The sequence below is a fragment of the Salmo trutta genome, chromosome 8, assembly GCF_901001165.1.
Source record: "Salmo trutta chromosome 8, fSalTru1.1, whole genome shotgun sequence".
NCBI lineage: Eukaryota > Metazoa > Chordata > Actinopteri > Salmoniformes > Salmonidae > Salmo > Salmo trutta.
Window position 1 is genome coordinate 20,309,917 of NC_042964.1, and position 22,102 is coordinate 20,332,018.

The following is a 22,102-nucleotide window of genomic DNA, read 5'->3' on the forward strand; positions in this document are numbered from 1 at the left end:
GAACCATTGCAAATGACTTAAAAGTGCAAAGACTAGCAATAACTGCTCAATAGCGAGGTGAAGAATACGGAAGATCTATCTATACACCAATATTCACATCGATGTTCGATCAACCCACGAATATGGGCGATGAGATCGCCGAGGATCGCAACAACCCCCGCCTTGGATCCAACTCTCAGTGCCGTGACGGGATAGACAAATGCCATACCGAACTAGGGGGCAGGTCGCCGGTGCAGAGCACAACCGATACCCCGGGTACATCGGCTTCCACCCCGACCTCCTCCAGTGAAGACGGACATGATAAACTTTTAGGAGTGGACCCAGACTACTGCCGGAGGATTTTAGTTCGAGGTTAGTAACGAAATATTATTTATTGTTGTTGTTGTTGTTTCGAAAATGGAAATCTAGAAGGATAAATTGCAAAAAGAGGGCACATATTGTCTGCATAAGTTACTGAACAAAACCAGGTGTTTATAATTTTTAATATTTGAGAATTTCCATTAAATTAATTTAATATATTTAATGCATTTGCAAATATACCACTATTGCAATCACAACTACTAATGCCTAATTCTACAACTACTACTACTAGGTTACTAGGCCATGTTACTACACTGCTACTACTACTATAATAATTTTACTCTTACAAATAAGCAAATAGTTGCAGTGATTTATGGTAAATAAAATAAAATAAGGTATTTCATATGCAGGTGAAGATATAATACTATATGTCCAATATACTTAAAAAATGAATATATAGCTAGCCTATAAACTGACAGCATCTTTATTTTAAAAGACTCCTGATACCTTTTTGGAATAAATTTGCTATAGAAGAAAAATATTCTAGCGAAATTATAATGAAAATTATGAACATCTGAGATTAAAATGTACAGTAGAGCTTAGAGATAATAATAACATATAATAATAGCAGTAGCTGCTTTGTACTATATGAATCAACAAATTGTAAGTAATTATTGGCAAATAAACTACTTAAAAAAACACACAAACCATCACGTGTACTTCTGTGTGTGTTTATTCATAGCCATGTTGTTATCTTTGTTTGAGTTAAGGTATTATTACTCAAAATTAAGCAATATGTTGTCCATGCTCTTTTTGATTAAAAGAAATGGAGCCCCACCTTTCTAGGCCTATTGCCATCTTTGGATGGAATTCTCCAAAATGTGTAGACTCACTTAAGTTATTTTAACAATATAAATATATATGTATTGTGGTTCTTAGGATCTACAACTTCTTTTTTTTTAAATGCGTTGAGAATGAAACAAAGCATAAGTTACTATTTTCAATTTGAAAATGTATATTTGTGTAATTAGTGGCCGACTCTCTGCATGAGTCACACAACTAATATCGCCATAGTTTATTTCACCATGTCCAAATATCTTGGAAGTGTATGCGGCCATGATGGTAATAATGGTTCAATAGTTTGTAGTAAATTATGACAATAATCATTGTGGGAGGGAGGGGGGACATCCCCTCAACAGCAATCCCTTCTCATAACAAAACAACACCATGCCATATTTGGTATATTACTAGTTACCTTCCTAATGCGTATTAAAATATAGTAAAATACTTCCAGGAGTATGCATTTGACGAAATAAATTATATTTAAAAGAAGAAACAGTTTGTAAAACATGTCAAATTGTTAAAGGTGTGTGCAAAATTACATAGAATACTTATTGCATGTCAAATAGTCTATAGTAGTTATAGGCTATGTGACTGACTGACTTTGAATAAAATTGATTGAATGTGACTCAGTAGTTTTGTTCAGAGCGTAATGACATCTCTTTGCGCTGCTCTTTAGTCAGGGCTGTAAAATGCATTATAATGTCAATGTCAACAAACCCTAAAGTATACAGGTGATTTTTTTTGGTTTGTTTAATCCTTAGTGAGACAATATCAAAATTATAAATATGGCTTTCTAACTAAATAGTCATAGTGAGGAGCAAAAAAACATTTTGATTTAAGTTTATTTTGAAATTTTTGAACTTGTAGGCCTATTCATAACATTCAAGTTGACCACTTATTTCTAAAATAGCATATCCCTGCCCCTTACCCGGATAGTTTTCACACCAATGTGAGATGAATATTTGTCGTGGATACCGTAACACCAGATATCAGTTAATCACCAAACTATTAGCCCACAGAAGCACTGATATATTAATTTATCTTCTTACAAAAAAAGTTTACCCCCTATTTGTGCACATTTGATTTTCACCAAATGTATAAATTAACCTTTCATTTGAACAACGATAATCCTACACATCACCTACAGGAAAGGTCTACATAATTTAATTCATTGCGCGTGCCCTGGGGCTGAATCTGAACAGAAAGCCCGGTAATTGTAGAAGTGAACGGCCTCGGCGGTAGACCGAGATTGATTAGATGTGGTGAGGGCGAGCTGAGCGCTTTTGGCAGAGTTGCTCCGCACACCAAGCTCGCAATACTCGGTGTCACTATTTGTTTTTAAAAGCTGATGATTGAATGCGCTAGGTACCGCTTGAGAAGCCGAGGTCAGAGAAGGGTCAGGCGGTCTGTCTACGTGCAAAGTCTCAATGTGCGTGCGAACCGTTTGAAAGGCCCTGCTGCGAAGTTGTACATTTTGAGGATTTTAATCTTGGTTATTATTAATGAGTAGATGTTTAGTTAGAAGTTAGAAATATTCACAATGTTGGAACGCGTCTCTGTAGCTCTTGCTAACACCATGGATGCTTGCATGGAAGTTCGACAAGCTCTACGCAGAGACCGTGCTGCATAGATGCTATTTCCTCATGAAATGTGCAATATATAGGCTGTAGGGCCTACATCATACGAAGGAAACTTCAAATAGTATACGGTGGTTACGCATGATGCAGTAGTATAGTATATTATATATATAGTATATTATATAGTAGTATATAATGTTCCATTCTTTCAAGGAATTCAGATTTTTTTATATCTTCTATAACTTTGATTCAAATTAAGTTTTGCTGAGGAATTGAAATAGATTTAGACGCAACATGATTCGACAGATCTAGGCTACTGCTCCTTTGACATATTTATTTTATTGTGGGACCCAGCTTGGTTAGCCTATATGTTTTGCACTTAATAGGTTTTTGGTATTGCATAAATAGCATCTTAGGCATATTCCATACTTTTATATAAAAGCACACATTTCATGATGTTTTCTTGAACAAAACGATTTCACGTTGTCCCTTAAATTACTATATTAAACGTTGTGTACTGATGCGTCAACTAGCCGGTTAAATGAGGTTTAATTTGAAATATAACTCTGAGAACATGCTCTCCAAAAATGTAGGCCTACTTGCGCTGAGAAAGACAATTACGTACCGGTAGGCGTATAATTTAATAATGGGATAGGGACGTATCTTTCAGTTCTCATTGTTCTGGCTATACATTTTTGAGAATATTCCCACAAACACGGCAAAAAAAGCAAGCTACTATAGTGAATGTGTGAAACTCCGAGGTAGCCTATCCCCCCCCCCCCAAAAAAAATGGTATTATTTACGGATATTGTGATTCTTACAATATATTATCCATCTATTACTCCTGCCCCTTCTTTATTTATTTTACTACAAACTTGACTAGCCTATATTTCAAAGGAAGACAACTAGATGTCAATGTCCTCATACTGAAAACAATGATCACGTCAAGAGATTATTCTTATATTGCGTAGGAGCACAATGTTTAACAATATTTTCCTGGTCGCTCCAAACAAATAATGACATTGGTAGGCTACTACAGTATATACAATTGTAATAAGACTATTGGACATTTCACACACTGTCTGGCTGTATATCCACAGATGCCAAGGGAACCATCCGGGAGATCGTGTTGCCAAAGGGTCTGGACCTCGACAGGCCAAAACGAACGCGGACATCATTCACCGCCGAGCAGCTCTACCGGCTCGAGCTCGAGTTCCAGCGCTGCCAGTACGTAGTCGGCCGCGAGCGCACTGAGCTGGCGAGGCAGTTGAACCTGTCCGAAACACAGGTAAGAAACATGCATAATTTGACAGTGTAGGCCTATTTCTTCAGAAGTGGTGAGTTATCGATAATATATTGATATCCTATTGTGCCAATAAAGACAACTTGTATAGGTAATATTGAGTCCCCATTGTGGGCCTATATATTCAAATATTATATTGAAAGGTATGTTTTTTTTTAAGGAAGGCTATCATGATATCTCATCGCTGTACACAATTGCATTCTGTAATGTCTCATATGTTTTTATACCCAACTTTTGTCATGGAGTTGCATCTATTAAAGAGAAAGCACGACATGTACATCTAACATGATAACCAATGTATTTTTTTTGGAAACTCCAATGGTCATCATGTTATAGGCTAGGATTTGCGCAATGGCTCCATTCTTGGGTTCTATTCGTGAGTACATATTATCAGTGCTGACTTTTCTTAGCCGGAATTCACAGTAGCTCCATCGCCGGACGTCTCATGTAAATAAACCAAACAACAAAACTACCTCGGTGCTTTACAGTAAGTATTCAATAATAATAATAGCCTAATAATAATAATAATAATAGGTATTTGTGTTATTTCAACTTTTTGTTGTAGATAGCCGTGGGTTGTAGCCTATAAAACAAACTTTAGTCTAGACAACAGTAACAAGGGAGAGATGGATATAGGCTAGGCTGCTTTAGCCAGTGCCCTCCACATGAATGATTTGAGCAAGGATGGAGAATAACACCCAACATGGTGTGAAAGAATAGGGCCTCGTTTGTTATTTGCCAACTGATGCATTACTATGCCTCTGATCCAATTCTACGAGTTATGTCTGTATAACTAAACTAGTTACATGTCAAGTTATCATCATTTCCACAATACATGTAGTAGGCTAGACCTAACGCAATGTGTGGTCCATAAATCCATTCCTGAAAATGAAAGATTGAAAGGGTTGGTGTGAATGAAAACACTTGTTAAATACGCTAGTTAAATACCAAGTAGCCTACAGTCAAACTGCATCTCCCTGACCACTGATAAGAATCACCTTTATTCGCATCGTACATTTTATATGTACCAGGAATTTGACCTGGTGAAATGGTGCTAACCACACAACTGAATATATCCAGGCAGAATATCTAAAAGAAGAATTTACACATCATCCACATACACTATGTACGCTATAGATACAGCAAAAACGGAACAATTACACATAGCTGAAAAATGGACAATTGTCCAGCGAATTGATAACCCCTACAGATCAATGGCAATGAGGGAGAGGAGACGAGACGAGGAAAGCAAGCTAATACTTTTGGGACGCTTCATGCAATGTTCTTCAGGGCATAGTAGTGACTGTCAGTGGGAGGGGCCTATTCCTACCACTTTTTAGGGCAAAGAAAATGTATGGGGTATATGAGCTACTTGGTGGCAGCAATACATCGGTTATAGGCATACAGCTTACCCAGCCATTCTTTCAGATTGTTTAAAACTGTAATAATCACATATTTCTATAGTCAACATTGTCAGTCATCCTTTAGCTCAGTAACCGAAAGGTTGCAAGATCGAATCCCCAAGCTGACAAGGTAAAAATCTGTCGTTCTGCCGCTGAACAAGGCAGTTAACCCGCTGTTCCTAGGCCGTCATTGAAAATAAGAATTTGTTCTTAACTGACTTGCCTAGTTAAATAAAGGTAAAAATAAAAACATTTTTAATTTGGAGGCTATTGAAAACAATACCCAGAAGGTGTTGGAGCATTTTAGAGTAATTTCTTGAAGCTGTTTCCATTGAAATTGCGCACTTCGTCTGCTAATATATTTTTGCTTTGATTGTTTTGATCATTTACAACGTTGAACAGTCCCAGGAGCAAATTTGCATATAGGCCCTAATCAACGAATTTAAAATAAAAAAATACCCCAAAAAACAAAGAACAACCACATTAGGCGATTAATCATTCTGTCTTTTCTAAAAGCTTTCACTTTTTATGTTTCAGTGAAGTTAAATTTCAGAGTTTATATGTTCACTTTGTTCGGGTAGACCTAGAGGCTCTTAGCTGTATCTTTATGAGTTGCTGGTATTCAAGGCTTTATAAAGAGTCAAACCAGTGATTTGATTTTCAGGTCCACTTACGCAACGTACAGTGGCCTATATGTGTGTTTTAAAGCATTGCCATTTTCGAAGTTTTTGGTTATGGGTTTTGAGAGAGAGTGGTCGTGAAATGTACGACCGAGCGTAGTAATAATAGCTTTTATGAATAATTTATAATACTAACTCAGCTTAACTAAGGCAACATTATACCTTGATGGTCAGAAACACGATTTAATCTTCCATTTCAGGAGTGAGTACTGAAATGCACATTTGGGAGAAAAAAATCTACTCTGATTTCTGAGTGCGTTTTGGCCACCTCATTCGTATTCATCCTCTCCAAATATTTCCAGTCAAAGTCAAGTTCATTTTACAGCACCATCCAATACATTGTATCCACAATATTCTGATTCTGTAGTGTCCATACAGCCTCATAGGCCTGTTGGAGGGGAGGATGTTCACCTATTACTATTGTCAACATGTCCACTTTGGCATCCAAACAAACAATATATTTCTAAGTAAAGTCACACCAAGTTATTCAACTAAACAAACTTGTAATGTTATATCTAGTATATCTAGTTTAGCACAATATTCCAGTAAACTTCAACCCAAGCGTATCACAAATCCTATTTTTGCTGTTAGCTATGTAGATGTGGGCCTCTGCATGGTTTGGTAACTGCAAAGAGTGTTTACATCAAACGGCTCTTCACTTAGCGCCTACTGAGACATTTAAATGCCCATTCTCTCGTCGATTTATTAAATGATTGAATTCATCAAATGCTATACTAGGTCCTACTTAATTTGTCAATAAATAATAGCCTAATATCAAAATGTAATCGAATAAATGTAATAGGCTCTTAGCCTGAACCTTAGTGCATCCAACAACGTAATAACATGTAGCCTAATTTAGCCAAGCATGTTTTGTGCTGTAACATATAGCTCAAATTGCTCAATTTAGACATTGGTAGGCCTATTTTTTATTCCGTGTTACCAGCACGAAATCTCGGTCACGATAGGCTTCATTGGGCTTAATAAAACATGTCGTTTTTATAATGTTTATTAAGTTATCAAAGGCAGACCTCAATGGGGGTTGACCTGTGATATTGCACTCACTGGGCACAGACGTCAGTTCAACATCTAGTTTGATTTACATTTGGTTGAGTTGCCAACTAACGTGAATTCAACGTGAAATCAACAACTAAATGTCACTTAATTGGATTTACGTTAAAAGTTGAGTGAAAAATATACGAAATTCCCTTATAGGAAATGCCCTTATTTATGACTTAAATACGTTTGGTCACTATCAAAATTGCACAGGCAACGAGCCACAGTCTACATTTACATTTAGCCAAATTGTCATGAAAGATATAAGATAATGTCCTTATTTTGCTGTTCGTTCACGTGATAGGCTAAACATCAAACGGTTCATTTAGGTATGACATGAGTAAGCCATCCTTATAATATAGCCTCATGTAAGACAACTTATTCAATGAGGTGTCAATGTGCTTTGGGCAACCTAAACAGTTTCGCAGTAAAAACAAAGTTAATTTCCAGACCAGTTGTGCGTAAAAGCTTTGAGTTCACCAAGAGACACGAGCTACATGAAAGCAAACTATTTGAGAGGGGGATGAATAACATTTCAAGTAAAATCCTCCCTCACTCAGGAAACACCTCGCCTCTCCCCAGAGCCCAGCAGGTGGCCCCCCCTTCCCGCGTAGCGCGGCTCTTTGGCACGTTATGGAGGTTGTCTTGGGGATGCCTGTGCGGCCACAAGTATCGCCTACGCCAGGTGCACCTTCCTAGCGGGCTAAACGCTGTCGATTCACAGGCACTGTAGGGGAGGAGACCTGTTACTTTAGCAGTTAGAGGAGTTACTTGAGCTCTGGTGAAAGTTTCTCATCATTTGCAAATCAGTATTCAATTTTTTGGGGGGGGGAAACACGGGGATTGAGACCAGTGAAGCATGAAGCATCCACTGACTTCACCTGTTGTGTTTCAAAGACCTCTCCATTATGAAAATTCATATTATATCAGGGGATACATTGATAAAGGCATGGTAATGGTTTTGCTATAGCTGCTATGACTGACTCCTCTTTATCGGTTTAGCAGCACTGACTTACTCAGCTGACAAAATACTCAAATTACATTTCTGGGTGGTTCTGATTCTGAATGTCAAAATTGTGCTTGCTTGGTTTTTCGACAATTGTTTTCTCAGACCCTTGTTTTACATTTAAGCTTACAAGTATATTTTGGGTTGACCCTCGGTTAATACCTCCATACAATTTGGAGCCCTTTCATCCCGTCCACTTGCATTCTCTTCCAATATGAAAACGTGATTCAATTCCGTCTATCAAACCACCGAGTAGGCTTTTTCAGCTTGCTTGAAAAACACCATAGTCTAAGAGTGTGCCCAAAACATCGCCTTACTCCCTATAAAGGGGCCCTACCCCATAGGGCTCTGTTTTAAAAGGAATGCACTATATTCAAAATAGGGTGCCATTTCAGACACACAGTAGACAGGGTCTAATGATTGCCTTTCACATCGATAAATGTTAATGCCTTTCATTCTGTTACCTTTTAATTTGAACTGTACATAAGCTATACATTCTACAATGTCAGGAATGAAGATGTCTTATTGGTGGGTGGTGGCCCTAGGAGGAATGAAGATGTTTTATTGGTGAGTGGTGGCCCTGGGAGGAATGGAGATGTCTTATTGGTGGGTGGTGGCCCTGGGAGGAATGGAGATGTCTTATTGGTGGGTGGTGGCCCTAGGAGGAATGGAGATGTCTTATTGGTGGGTGGTGGCCCTAGGAGGAATGGAGATGTCTTATTGGTGAGTGGTGGCCCTGGGAGGAATGGAGATGTCTTATTGGTGGGTGGTGGCCCTGGGAGGAATGGAGATGTCTTATTGGTGAGTGGTGGCCCTGGGAGGAATGGAGATGTCTTATTGGTGGGTGGTGGCCCTGGGAGGAATGGAGATGTCTTATTGGTGGGTGGTGGCCCTGGTAGGACAACATTTTTAGCACCATTACTGAAATGACTTTTCTGAAATGACTTTTCCCTCTGACTGAAATGATGGTCTAGACTGAAACAATTATGTTTTACAAAATACTTAAGCGAATGAGGGTTTATCTTTTTACTCTTGTCTAAATGATGACAAGATATCGTAATCTGTCACCTGACAGGCTCTCAAACCCCTTGGACATAAAGAAGTTGTGTCAACATAGTTTCCATGTTATTTCAACATGACTATTACGTTATATTATTGTTCAAAACTGGTTGGATTTTGGGAAATGAGACAGTTATGCATATAGCTGCCCAGAAACCTCTCTTTACCTACCCAACACTCTTCCCATCCCAACTGGTACCAACCATGATGTCTGGCCATTATCAGTGTTTACCATCACCAGGGACCATTTTACTTACATTGCATTGCATCAATTTATTGTTCGGTGCTGCCCATCTGTGGAAAAGCCATGGATTTAATGGTGGAAGGGGCTGTTTAAAACTGGTTTATCCTGGGCTGGGACAAATGGTAGAAGGCTAAGTGACAAAATGTATGGAATCACAGTAGTTTCTGTGGAGTTTTGGACAAAAGCTGGTTTTAGCGAGCTGGCATGACCAAACATTTGGATGTATTTTGATCTATCAAGGCAGCAAAGCTAGCTAACATGCACAATCAGATGGGCTGCTGGAAAACATCCACAACCATGTTTGTTTTAGAGACTTGCGTGTGAAGTACAGTGAGTGCTTGTGTGTGTAATGTTGATCATGTCTAGAGTGGTATGCAGGTCTGCGATACTTGTGTCCAACCTCCAACCCTGTATTCTGCAGAACTGAATGCAAGATCAAGACAGAGATATGAAATGCTGGAAACATACTGTAGAAACAAGGGGTAATTTATTCTATGCTGTACTGACCCTAGATTTTCGCGCTTGAGAGAGATACCAATAGAGATACAGACAGACAGACAGAGGGACTGACAGACAGAGATAGAGAGAGAGCAGAGACTCAGAGAGTGGATCTGATCCTAATCTTACTAAAGCCCTGTGAGGAGGTAGGATCCGAGGACGTATTAAAAAGATGCATAACACCTCTGTTTTGAAACATCAGCTTGTCCGAATCCTATACACACACATCCTTACTAATACCTTCTCTGCTGACAAACATCCCTCTGTCACTTCTCCTTCTGGGGAGCTCAGCTCTTTAGACCCGACCCACAGTAACCGTCTTAGTGCACCGTGGGTACACGAGTGGCCATATGTATGCAGGGGCCAGGAGTTTTCCCTAGCCACGTTGAATAACCGGACCAGGGATAACTCCAGGGCCTATGTAGAGTTTCCACATATACTGTAGTACAGAGTGTCTCTTTTTTTTTAAACAGCAGCAGTTGGGCTTCTAGAGCAGGTTTGGGGTCAGTTGGCTTTAAAAGCAGTCAAATCAGGAAGTAAACTGAAAATCCAATCAAATAATTTAAATAAGGCTATATAGTTTTAATGACTTCATTTTGGGATTTTAAATTCAAATTTGTATTTATTATGGATCCCCATTAGGTACTCTTCCTGGGGTCCAGCAAAATTGAAGCAGTTATACATAAAAAGTAAATAAAAAATTCAATATCATCGTAACAGATTTCGCAACATATTAAGTGTGTGCCCTCAGGCCTCTACTCTACTACCTGATATTTCTAACACAAAATCTATGTGTACATGTGTGTATAGTGCGTTTGTTATCATGCGTGTATGCATGTGTCTATGTTTGTGTAGCTTCACAGTCCCCGCTGTTCCATAAGGCGTATTTTTATCGTTTTTTAAAATCTAATTTTAATGCTGGCATGAGTTACTTGATGTGGAATAGAGTTTCATGTAGTCATGGCTCTTTGTAGTACCGTGCGCCTCCCATAGTCTGTTCTGGACTTGGGGATTGTGAAGAGACCTTTGGTGGCATGTCTTGTGGGGTATGCATGGGTGTCAGAGCTGTGTGCCAGTAGTTCAAACAGACAGCTCGGTCTATTCAATATGTCAATACCTCTCACAAATACAAGTAGTGATAAAGTCAATCTCTCCTCCACTTTGAGCCAGGAGAGATTGACATGCTTATTATTAATGTTAGCTCTCTGTGTACATCCAAGGGCCAGCCGTGCTGACCTGTTCTGAGCCAATTGCAATTTTCCTAAGTCTCTTTTTGTGGCACCTGACCACAGGATTGAACAGTAGTCCAGGTGCGACAAAACTAGAGCCTGTAGGACTTGTTTTGTTGATAAAGCAGAGCAGCACTTTTTTACGGACAGACTTCTCCCCATCTAAGATACCATTGTATCAATATGTTTAGACCATGACAGTTTACAATCCAGGGCTACACCAAGCAGTTTAGTCATCTCAACTTGCTCAATGTCCACATTATTCATTACAAGATTTAATTGAGGTTTAGGGTTTAGTGAATGATTTGTCCCAAGTACAATGCTTTTAGTTTTTGAAATATTTTGGAGAACGCATGGCTCTTGACTTTCACCTCTCCCGAGTTCGAACAGGAGTTGCAGCAATGGGACAAGACTGTAACTACCAATTGGATATCACGAAATTGGGGAGAAAAAGTGGTAAAAATACAAAAAACCTGCGATTCCTCACATGCACTAGTCTGTGCTGTTGTCACTCAGTTATTGCTTTGCTGTCGGGACTTTAATTTGTTGTCTTGGGCTATCACCAAGGATGCAAAAATCAGGGGTCTGAGTGTGTGAGTGTGTGTCTGTCTCTCTGTCTCTCTCTCTCTCTCTCGGACTCTGTCTCTCTCTGGGTGTGTATGTATGTACATAGTATGTGGACACCTGCTCGTCGAACATCTCATTCCAAAATCTTGGGCATTAATATGGATTTGCCACTCTTCTGGGAAGGCTTTCCACTAGATGTTGGAACATTGCTGCGGCGACTTGCTTCTATTCAGCCGCAAGGGCAATAGTGATGTTGGGCGCTGATGTTGGGCGATTAGGCCTGGCTCGCAGTGTGCGTTCCAATTAATCCCAAATGTGTTCAATGGGGTTGAGGTCAGGGCTCTGTGCAGACCAGTCAAGTTCTTCCACATCAATCTTGACAAACCCTTTCTGTATGGACCTCACTTTGTCCACGTGGGTATTGTCATGCTGAAACAGGAAAAGGCCTTACCCAAACTGTTGACACTAAATTGGAAGCATGGAATCGTCTAAAATGTTATTGTATGCTGTAGCGTTAAGATTTCCCTTCACTGGAAATAATGGGCCTAGTCCAAACCATGAAAAACAGTCCCAGACCATTATTCCTCCTCCACCTAACTTTACAGTTGGCATTATGCATTGGGGCAGGTAGCGTTCTCCTGGCATCCGCCAAACCCAGATTCGTCCGTCGGAATACCAGATGGTGAAACATGATTCATCACTCCAGAGAACGCTTTTCCATTGCTCCAAAGTCCAATGGCGGCGAGCTTTACACCAATCCAGCATTGCGCATGGTGATCTTAGGCTTGTATGCGGCTGCTCGGCCATGGAAACCCATTTCATGAAGCTCCCGACAAACAGCAATTTTGCTGACATTGCTTCCAGAGGCAGTTTGGAGCTTGGTAGTAAGTGTTGCAACCGAGGACAGATGATTTTGACGTGATATGCGCTTCAGCACTCGGCGGTCCCGTTCTCTGAGCTTGTGTTGTCTACCACTTCGTGGCTGAGCCGTTGTTGTTTCTAGACGTTCCACTTCACAACAGCCTATGATGGTGCCATGTTGGAAGTCACTGAGCTCTTCAGTACGGGCCATTCTACTGTCAATGTTTGTCTATGGAGATTGCATGGCGGTGTGCTCGATTTTATACATCTGATAGCAACGGCGGTGGCTGAAATAGACAAATCCACTAATTTGAAGGAGCGTCCACATACTTTTGGCCATGTAGTGTATGTGTGTGTATCTGAATGTCCTTCGCTGTGCATTGTTCTCAGTAACTTCCAGACATTGTCTGGCTAGTCGTCTGGAGCACGGAGGGTACAGGGCATTACGTAGTCCTACAGATGTAGGAGAACGAGAGCGAGGACGAGACAGAGGCAGGGATTGTATAAAAGCTGAAAGAGTAGGACACATTTTTAGGAAGGAAGGGAGACAGACAGACGTGGGCCTAAACCAGTTACAAATGTTGTTGCATTGTCTATTCATTGCAGGGTAGTATTCATTATTTGAAAAGTGTGAGCAAGAGGTTAAGGAATTTTATGTACAGTGATTGATGTCCTACTCTGGCCTTGTACAGTCTCAGGTTGTAAAACTGATGTTCAACACATTTGACACAACGTTCTGATACAACTGATATTTTTTGGTGATACAACAGAGATATTATCTGCACAAAAAACGTTTACACAGCCATTGTCTGGTGTCTCCGAAACGCTTTTGGATTTTTTTTTTTTTTTTGTGCAACAAATCTCTTTGAAGAATGTGTGTGTGTGTGTGTGTGTGTGCGTGCGTGCGTGCAAGGCCTTCATTTCATTCACCGGGAAATAGCGTAACGCAATTATCTCATTGGATTAGCAAGAACGACAAGCCGAATTGGTTTATCTAAACCTCGACATCATAGGACCTTAGGACGAAGGACGTGCCCCACCCAGGGGCGGGGCAGTGGGTGGGGCGGGGAGGGGGACAGAGCGGGGAGCAGAGGGCCTAATAATAGTCCCAAGTGCTTTTGCACTAAGGAGGATTAGGGAGCTACATCTACCAGTGAGTGGCTAAGATGGGGTCGACCCTTGGTTGAACCTGCCTGGACATGTGTTTCAGTAACGCAAAGGAGGGCTTGAGGGAGGGAGGGATGAGGGCAAAGGAGCAGGGCACGAGGGCGAGAGGATGAGCAGGTGAAAAAAGGTGAAAACGATGACGAGATAGGGGGTGGGAGTTAGAAATTGAAACTGGGGCCGCGTTTGGATGAGGTCCCAGGTGTTAGAACAGAACGTGGGATTGGAGAGAGAGAGAGAGAGAAGGGCTGTGAAGGAAAAGGAACATTTGTCATATTCATCCAGGTACAATGTTACCGTACCGTTTCCATACAGAACATTTTGTAATTGCTACCGTAGAGCACTCTTATAGAAAAGAAAGTCATTGTTACCATAGAGTTTCCCTATAGAAAAGGGCCCATACAGTCATATAGAAAACGAAGTCATTGTACTCCTAGACCGAGGCCAGGCGGTCAGATGTTCATCACATGTGTAGGATCAGCGGGGTCGCGGGGGAACGTTGAGCCTCTTCCAGGGTCACAGAAAGTGTTCGAAATATTGTCAGCAGGTGTCCGTCCCGCTTAATGGAGCCAGGCTTTCCTACCCCACAGACTCTCTTTTGAGAGATTAACTAGCTTCTCACTAGTACACCCCATTATTTGGTCACACCTACAGCCTTTAGTAGCTTTATAGGGCATTCATAAAGCCTTCATAAGAACTATATGGAGGCTTAGGAACAAAGTCATCCTACACAAAGGGTGATAAAAGTGTTACCACTTTTTGGCCAGCCTAATCATATATATATATATTTTTTTATAGCATTACATTTTCTAATGAATCATTCTGATGTGTAGGTCTGATGTCTTCATTAGACACCGAATTATTTATGACACCGGCTATCTGTCTGCATGTACAGCCGGTGTTGCGTTGCTGACGTGACTGTAAATAGCGTGACATCCAACACTTGAGCTGCTTCAGTTCGGTAGACTCACGCATGGACTCCCAGTTGACCTTTGCCCTGGGTTAGTTAGCCCTAGCAGGTGGCTCAAACTAACACCACTCCATCCCTGCTTGTTTTCTGCTTGTGTTGTTGTGGTTTGGCAGTGTTTAGTACTAGTGGACTCAGGACTATCCAGCTCTGTCCTGCCCTACCTGCTCTACTCTAACCCTTGTGTTGTGAGATGGAGTGTGTAGTAGTGGACACAGGCCTACTACCCTGTAGCAGTCCAACTATCCAGAATGTTCTACTTTTGCTCTATCCTCTCCTCTCCTACCTCTGTTCTAACCACCCATGCCCAGCCTTGCTCTGCCCTGCCCCGGCTGTGCCCCGGCCGTGCCCTAGCAGAGCAGAGAGCAGAGGGGAGCGGGAGATCTGCAGGGCAAATTCAGGTCATTGCCAGGCCAGCTCTCCTCCCCTCTCTCTCTCTCTCTCTGTAATCTCTGCCCTAGCTCTGAACCCTGGATCTCATTAGGATGGATTTATTTCCAATAGTGTATATGTACGAGAGGGTAGAGATTTGTTTTCTTTCTCTTTTCATAATTCCCCCCCACCCCACCCCCTCCTGTAGTAGTCCCCTGTAAACCCCAGGGTTTTTCTTCAAGCGGACGACTGTGATATGAACGGCCCGGCCCCCCTCCAGCCTCCCCGCATCTCAGTCCCTGGCTAAGCCACGCCCCCACCGAGGAGGCGGAGAGAGGTGATTGTGGGTTTTCACCCAATGGGGAGGCATTAGGGACACAAGACTCCATCTGAGGTTTTGGTTTGAAAAACCCTGGTGTGGGAAGTGGTGTTATTAGCTTAGGCAGATGCACTATATACATAAAGAGGGTTAAGACAAGACCGAGACTATGTGGATTGAGGCCCAGGTCTTTACTCTAAGTCTAAGATGTGGCATCAGTGTCCTTCTCAGCGGGGGAAGATCCCTTCCCAATCTCATTATGTACATACTAATGGAACCGCTGATACGATGGTGACCTGAAGTCCTGAGACTTAACTAACCACCAGGACCCCAAGTGTAAACAACAGTTTTATTCAGGGTTGGGGTCATTCCATTTCAATTCAATTCACGTAAATTTAGAAATGTAACTGAATTCCAATTCCACATTTTCCTGATTTGAAAAGCATTGAAGAGAATTGGAATTTCAGTTTACTTCCTGAATTGATTAGAATTGAAATGGAATTAACCCCAACCCTGTAAACAACAGTTCTATCATATAGCTTTCACCTGTCCAATCAGATCAAGACTCTTTAACTGGGTGAATATTTTTCTTGATTCTACCTCCATTGTCCTCCTCCTAGAGTGTCTGAATATTTTCCCCCTCTCTCTTCAAGGTTACCGGAGATTGTGTGTGTGAGTAAATGTTAAAGAGAGAGTTGTGGTGGCGACTGGGGAGGTTTCTGTCCTGTGGTTGCCATCGGTTGCATGTTTTATATACATATGACCTCTCTGTGACTGCTGTGTGTGACGTGAATGCAGCAGCTCAGCTCTTGGTCGTGTTGTGTTGTGTGTGTCCTGTACTTGCCATGCTGCTGCTAATCATATAGGTTAGCTAGGTCCTACTCATCATTGATGCTTTCCAAATGGAACCCTATTCTCTAGTGCACTATATAAGGAATAGGTTGCCATTGGAACGCAACCCATGATATCCCTCCCTCCTTGTGTAGGCTAGGCTATACGGCGTGTGCACTGACTTGAGAGATGGCATGTTCAAAGCCACATCCTCACATTATTCTGCCTGACTGTCAAATCAGCAAATTGTTGTGAAACGTTAATAATATTACATGAACACTTTATGGTGTCTAGCTGCAAAATGGAAGCCGCTTGGTGCTCAGTCTGCTGTACCAATAGCCCAATCCCCTTTTTAGCAGGATTAGATGGCAGGGTTCTCAAAATAAACAGGTGATGCGTTGATGGTCGCAGAGCATGTAAATACTATGCAGGGGCGTCATGTACCCCAAAAATCTGAGGGGGCAGAAAATATGTGAGGATGGCTGTGGGGTTGGAGAATTTAGCATTTTTCAAATACCTGCAACAGTTTTTTTCCTGCAATCTAGAGCCATTATCATTAAGCTTAATTCTACGTAAAAAAAAGAAGACGTGTATATATATATATATATATATATATACTACCATTCAAAAGTTTGAGGTCACTTAGAAATGTCCTTGTTTTTAAAAGAAAAGCAATTTTTTTGTCCATTAATAACACTTAATAACACCAAATTAATCATAAATACATGAATTGTTAATGTTGTAAATGAATATTGTAGCTGAAAACGGCAGATTTTTTTAATGGAATATCTATATAGGCGTACAGAGGCCCATTATCAGCAACCATCACTCCTGTGCTCCAATGGCATGTTGTGTTAGCTAATCCAAGTTTATCATTTTAAAAGGCTAATTGATCATTAGAAAACCCTTTTCAATTATGTTAGCACAGCTGAAAACTGTTGTTCTGATTAAAGAAGCAATAAAATTGGCCTTCTTTAGACTAGTTGAGTATCTGGAGCATCAGCGTTTGTGGGTTCGATTACAGGCTCAAAATGTCCAGAAACAAAGGCCTTTCTTCTGAAACTCGTCAGTCTATTCTTGTTCTGAGATATGAAGGCTATTCCATGCAAGAATTTGCCAAGAAACTGAAGATCTCGTACAACGCTGTGTACTACTCCCTTCACAGAACAGTGCAAACTGGCTCTAACCAGAATAGAAAGAGGAGTGGGAGGCCCCGGTGCACAACTGAGCAAGAGGACAAGTACATTAGTGTCTAGTTTGAGAAACAGATGCTTCACAAGTCCTCAACTGGGAGCTTCATTAAATAGTACCCGCAAAACACCAGTCTCAACGTCAACAATGAAGAGGCGACTCCGGGATCCTGGCCTTCTAGGCAGAGTTGCAAAGAAAAAGCCATATCTCAGACTGGCCAATAAAAAGAAAAGATTAAGATGGGCAAAAGAACACAGACACTGGACAGAGGAACTCTGCCTAGAAGGCCAGCATCCCGGAGTCACCTCTTCACTGTTGACGTTGAGACTGGTGAGAGAGGGAGAGAGAGAGAATTAGAGGGAGCATACTTAAATTTACACAGGACACCAGATAAGACAGGAGAATTACACCAGATATAACAGACTGTCCCTAACCCCCCGGCACATAGACTATTATAGTATAGATACTGGAGGCTGAGACGGGGGGGTCGGGAGACACTGGGGGGGATGTCAACAGACCACCAACTTACTACCCTGAGACAAGGCTGAGTATAGCCCACGAAGATCTCCTCCATTGCACGAGTTGCATGTTCAATAATAATTGTTAACATGATTTTTTGATCAAATCCTACACGTAATTATCTGTAAGATCCCTCAATAGAGTTGTGAATTCCAAGCACAGATTCAACCACAAAGACCAGGGAGGTTTTTCAATGCCTCGCAAAGATTTGCACCGATTGGTAGATGTGTAAATATAAAAACGTAGACGCTGAATATCCCTTTGAGCATGGTGAAGTTATTCATTAGGATTTGGTTGGTGTATCAATACACCCAGTCACTATAATGATACAGGCCTCCTTCCTAACTCAGTTGCTGGAGAAGAAGGAAATGAAGGTGATTTTAAAACAGTTACAGAGTTTAATGGTTTTGATTATGAGAAAACTGAGGATGGATCAGCAACATTGTAATTACTCCACAATATTAACCCAAATGACAGAGTGAAAAGAACGGAGGCCTGTAGAGAATAAAAATATTCCAATCCTGTTTGCATGATCTTTTTGTCCTACATTTACATTTACATTACATTTTAGTCATTTAGCAGACGCTCTTATCCAGAGCGACTTACAGTAGTGAATGCATACATTTCATACAATTTCATACATTTTTTTTCTGTGCTGGCCCCCCGTGGGAATCGAACCCACAACCCTGGTGTTGCAAACACCATGCTCTACCAACTGAGCTACAGGGAAGGCCTGAATACAAAGCGTTATGTTTGGGGCAAATTCTTATACAACAAATCACTGAGTTCCACTATAAAACACACAGGTTCATGACAGGTCACCCATTGAATGGTGTCATGAGCAATACAATTCACCAGGCAAAACTTGATCAAAAAATATAAATAACAACAGCTGCCTGGCGGAGCCACCATCACCGCGAGCACGGGGGCGCATGGGGAGTGACGCTTGGAGCAAGACCTACAAAAAAAAACTATGCTAGATGACAGCTCTGAACGCAGGGCGAACTATGTTTAGGACAGACGCCACTTAAAGGCGCTGCATGGTCAATCCAACGTCTGCATTGGCCGTGCGGCATTTGCGGTGATGCGGCCTCTGCAGAAGTCAGGGCATTCATACTTCTTGTGCTGTCGTGAAGGAAGTGGTCAAGAATGTGAGTTTGTGTTTATACAGGACCTCCCGCCTTCACCTACCGTCAACCAATCATGTAAATGCGGAGCTGTACGGAGCCCTCCGCATTGTTACAAGATTTGAGAGGCGCACGGAGACGTGGTATAGAGCTCAATTTGGCCCGCGTCACACCGTCCATAAGGCGCCTCCGACCACATTTTCGGATCAAGCATAAATTGACTCAGAGTTGGCTCCGACCAGAGCGCTGCAGCTCAGACCTTCGCGGTTTGGACCGACAGCCTGCGTCTCGTGCTCCTGCTCCAGGATATCAAGGAGGCAGAGGACGAAAACTGCAACGAAAGAGAGAGCATGGTTAGGGGATGCTCCAATCACAGGAGGAGGGTGATTAAAAAAAAAAAAGGTTTATACAATTTAGCATAGACCATCTCCAAGTCACAGCACACACATGCAATCAATTAAGGGCATCGGAAATGTATTAAGGTCAATCATTTGTGAGAGCATGCAAAGATTAGTGATAATTCAATTCATGGGCGAGCTCAAGTCCACCCTATGACGTGTGTGTGAGCAAAAGCATCTGATCTCCCCTGACCCCCCCCCCATTCCCTGTGTATTGTGTGTGTGTGTGGCACATGCCTTGCCCCCCCCCCCAACTCTACAGTACCACACACGATATACATTAAAGCACTTGCGCATCAATGAAACATCCAGAAACAAGGACAGTCAATGTTCAGTGAGCTACCCTCACGAATGGCACGATGTGTGCTGTGTAGAGAAGTCTACTGTGTAGCCCTGCCTACCTACCACAGCACAACACTTCACTTTGTCCTTGCTTTGACTCAGTCGAAACAGGTTTAGGTAACACCAGCACCCCGTATACCCTTAAAAGCTATTGCTGTGCTTATAGTTTTGTCGTACTTGGGAAATGTGTTGTATACTTTGCACTCATAGACAAAAAACAGATTCACTAACTCTAACTTTCACTGGCTGACAAGGTCCCCGTTCCATTCCAATCGCACACAGACTCCTCCCCCCTGTCTCGATCAGGCACCTTAGTGAGAGAGATGAGGGTAAAACCATCCAATCATGGTCAAACCCAGTCAGAAAAACAACAGTGTTGATCCAATGAGGTGTACTTGGGATTGCTTTTGTATGTATGATGCTTGTGTCTGTGGGTGTATGGATGGCGAGGCACTTTTGTATTGTGTGTCACCAACGTGTGCATATTGTGGGCATATCATGTGCTTTACCCTAGCCTTCAGTAATGTGTTGGGTAACTCTCTCAATTTAGAGCTGCCTTCTTGACAAAGACTCCCTTGAAAATGGGATCTTTTAAATCTCAATGACGACTTCTGGATTAAAGTTTCATGCAACAGAATTAACTGAAATCCAGTGATGGCTAAGATGATCGGTGAGAATGAATCTGGGGCTGCCTAGCAGTTAAGAGCTTTGAGTCAGTAACCAAAAGGTCGCTGATTCGAATCCCTCATCCAACTAGGTGAAAAATCTGTCAATGTTCCCTTGAGCAAGGCCCTTAAACCCCAACTGCTCTGGATAAGTGACAAAATGTAATGTGTTTGTATGGTTTTAACTGTACATAAGTAAGAGTTATTATTTATCCTGTTGTCAGCTGTTTTAGTGAACCAAACCATTTAATTAATAAAACCATGTTTTAACCCTTTAGCTTTCCTCTCCCTTCTTCTGTCCTTCCAGGTCAAAGTGTGGTTTCAGAACCGTCGTACCAAGCAGAAGAAAGACACAACCAAGGACTCTGACAAGCGCTCCTCCTCCACCTCCGAGTCGCTGGCCACCTGTAACATCCTGCGCCTCCTTGAGCAGGGGCGCCTCCTCTCCGCTCCGCCCCCCAACCCCCTATTGGGCAGCCACCACCCAGGAAACGGCTCTCTATTGGGCAGCCCCGGAGGCTCCTCCTCCTCGCCGGGTAGCAGCACACCACCAGGAAATGGCGTTCATGGGGTGGGCGGGACTTTCGGGCTGTCGTTGCCCTCCCTGGGTGGGACTCCGCCCTCGTCGCGTCTGGGCGTATCGCCGTCGCACTCACTGTGCTTCTCCATGCCGCTGCTAGGGGGTGCTCATCATGAACTGGCATCCGGGTATGGGTGCGGTTCCTCTGCGTTCGAACCCTACATGCGGCTAGACAGGATCTCCAAGGATGGCGATCTGACTGGGAAGAAGACAGTTTCCTAAGGGGCGGCTATTTGGGGTTTTGGGATGGGGTTGGGATGACTCCCCCCTCTCTCCCTCCATCCCTGCCTCTGGTCTACCACCACCTATCCACACACCAACACTGTTGTCCGTCATTGGTTGGATCACCAACATCATTGTCCAAGATTGGCTGACAAGGATGGACAGACAGACTGCTGGGAGGAGGTGCACCCCAGAAGGAGCAGGGCTATCCTTGCGCCGCCGTGTTGTGTCATTGGTTGCACCCTGTACCCACCCGTTCTCCAGCTACTTGCTACTGAATATCGTCTATAGATTGCATTACAAGCAGTGCAACCAGTTACCCTTTCAATACATTACATACTTCCCAGCAAAATGACTAGGATTCTCATCATGTGTGGCAGCTTTCTGCCAGAACGTTCTACGTAAAATAATCATACACTTTAGCAGTTTCTAATATTAGTTCGTATTGTATAGTGTCCAACACTGATTCCTGTAAATTCTTTATTTGGTTGGTTGTGTGTGTGTGTGTGTGTGTTTTAAAATGTGGACAAATGGTGTGTAAACTAAAGCTAGTCTTAGGTCAAATCCATGCTAAGAAATATAAAAAGAAAAGGTACTGGGGATATGTCCTCGCCAAAGTAGCGGGTTAGCGATAGCGCTGTTAGCTCCATCGCTGCTCTGCACTACACCCTCACGTTGTTTTGTCGTACAATTAACTGGAGTAAATTCGAGGTCAACTTGATGAGCTTGACCCACTGACCTTTTATCCCCTCCCATGAGATGAACTCTTGATATGTAATTCA

The 22,102-nt window shown here is 42.1% G+C and overlaps 1 protein-coding gene across 1 annotated transcript; it reads left to right on the plus strand.

Annotated features, from left to right (window-relative positions):
- Positions 1 to 22: 22 nt before the first annotated feature.
- On the plus strand, positions 23 to 21,891 carry LOC115198428 (ventral anterior homeobox 2-like). The gene is made up of 3 exons (XM_029760352.1): positions 23 to 351; positions 3,821 to 4,008; positions 20,826 to 21,891. Exons 1-3 carry the CDS (start codon positions 102 to 104, stop codon positions 21,318 to 21,320), a joined length of 933 nt encoding a protein of 310 aa, XP_029616212.1. The 5' UTR covers positions 23 to 101; the 3' UTR covers positions 21,321 to 21,891.
- Positions 21,892 to 22,102: the final 211 nt, after the last annotated feature.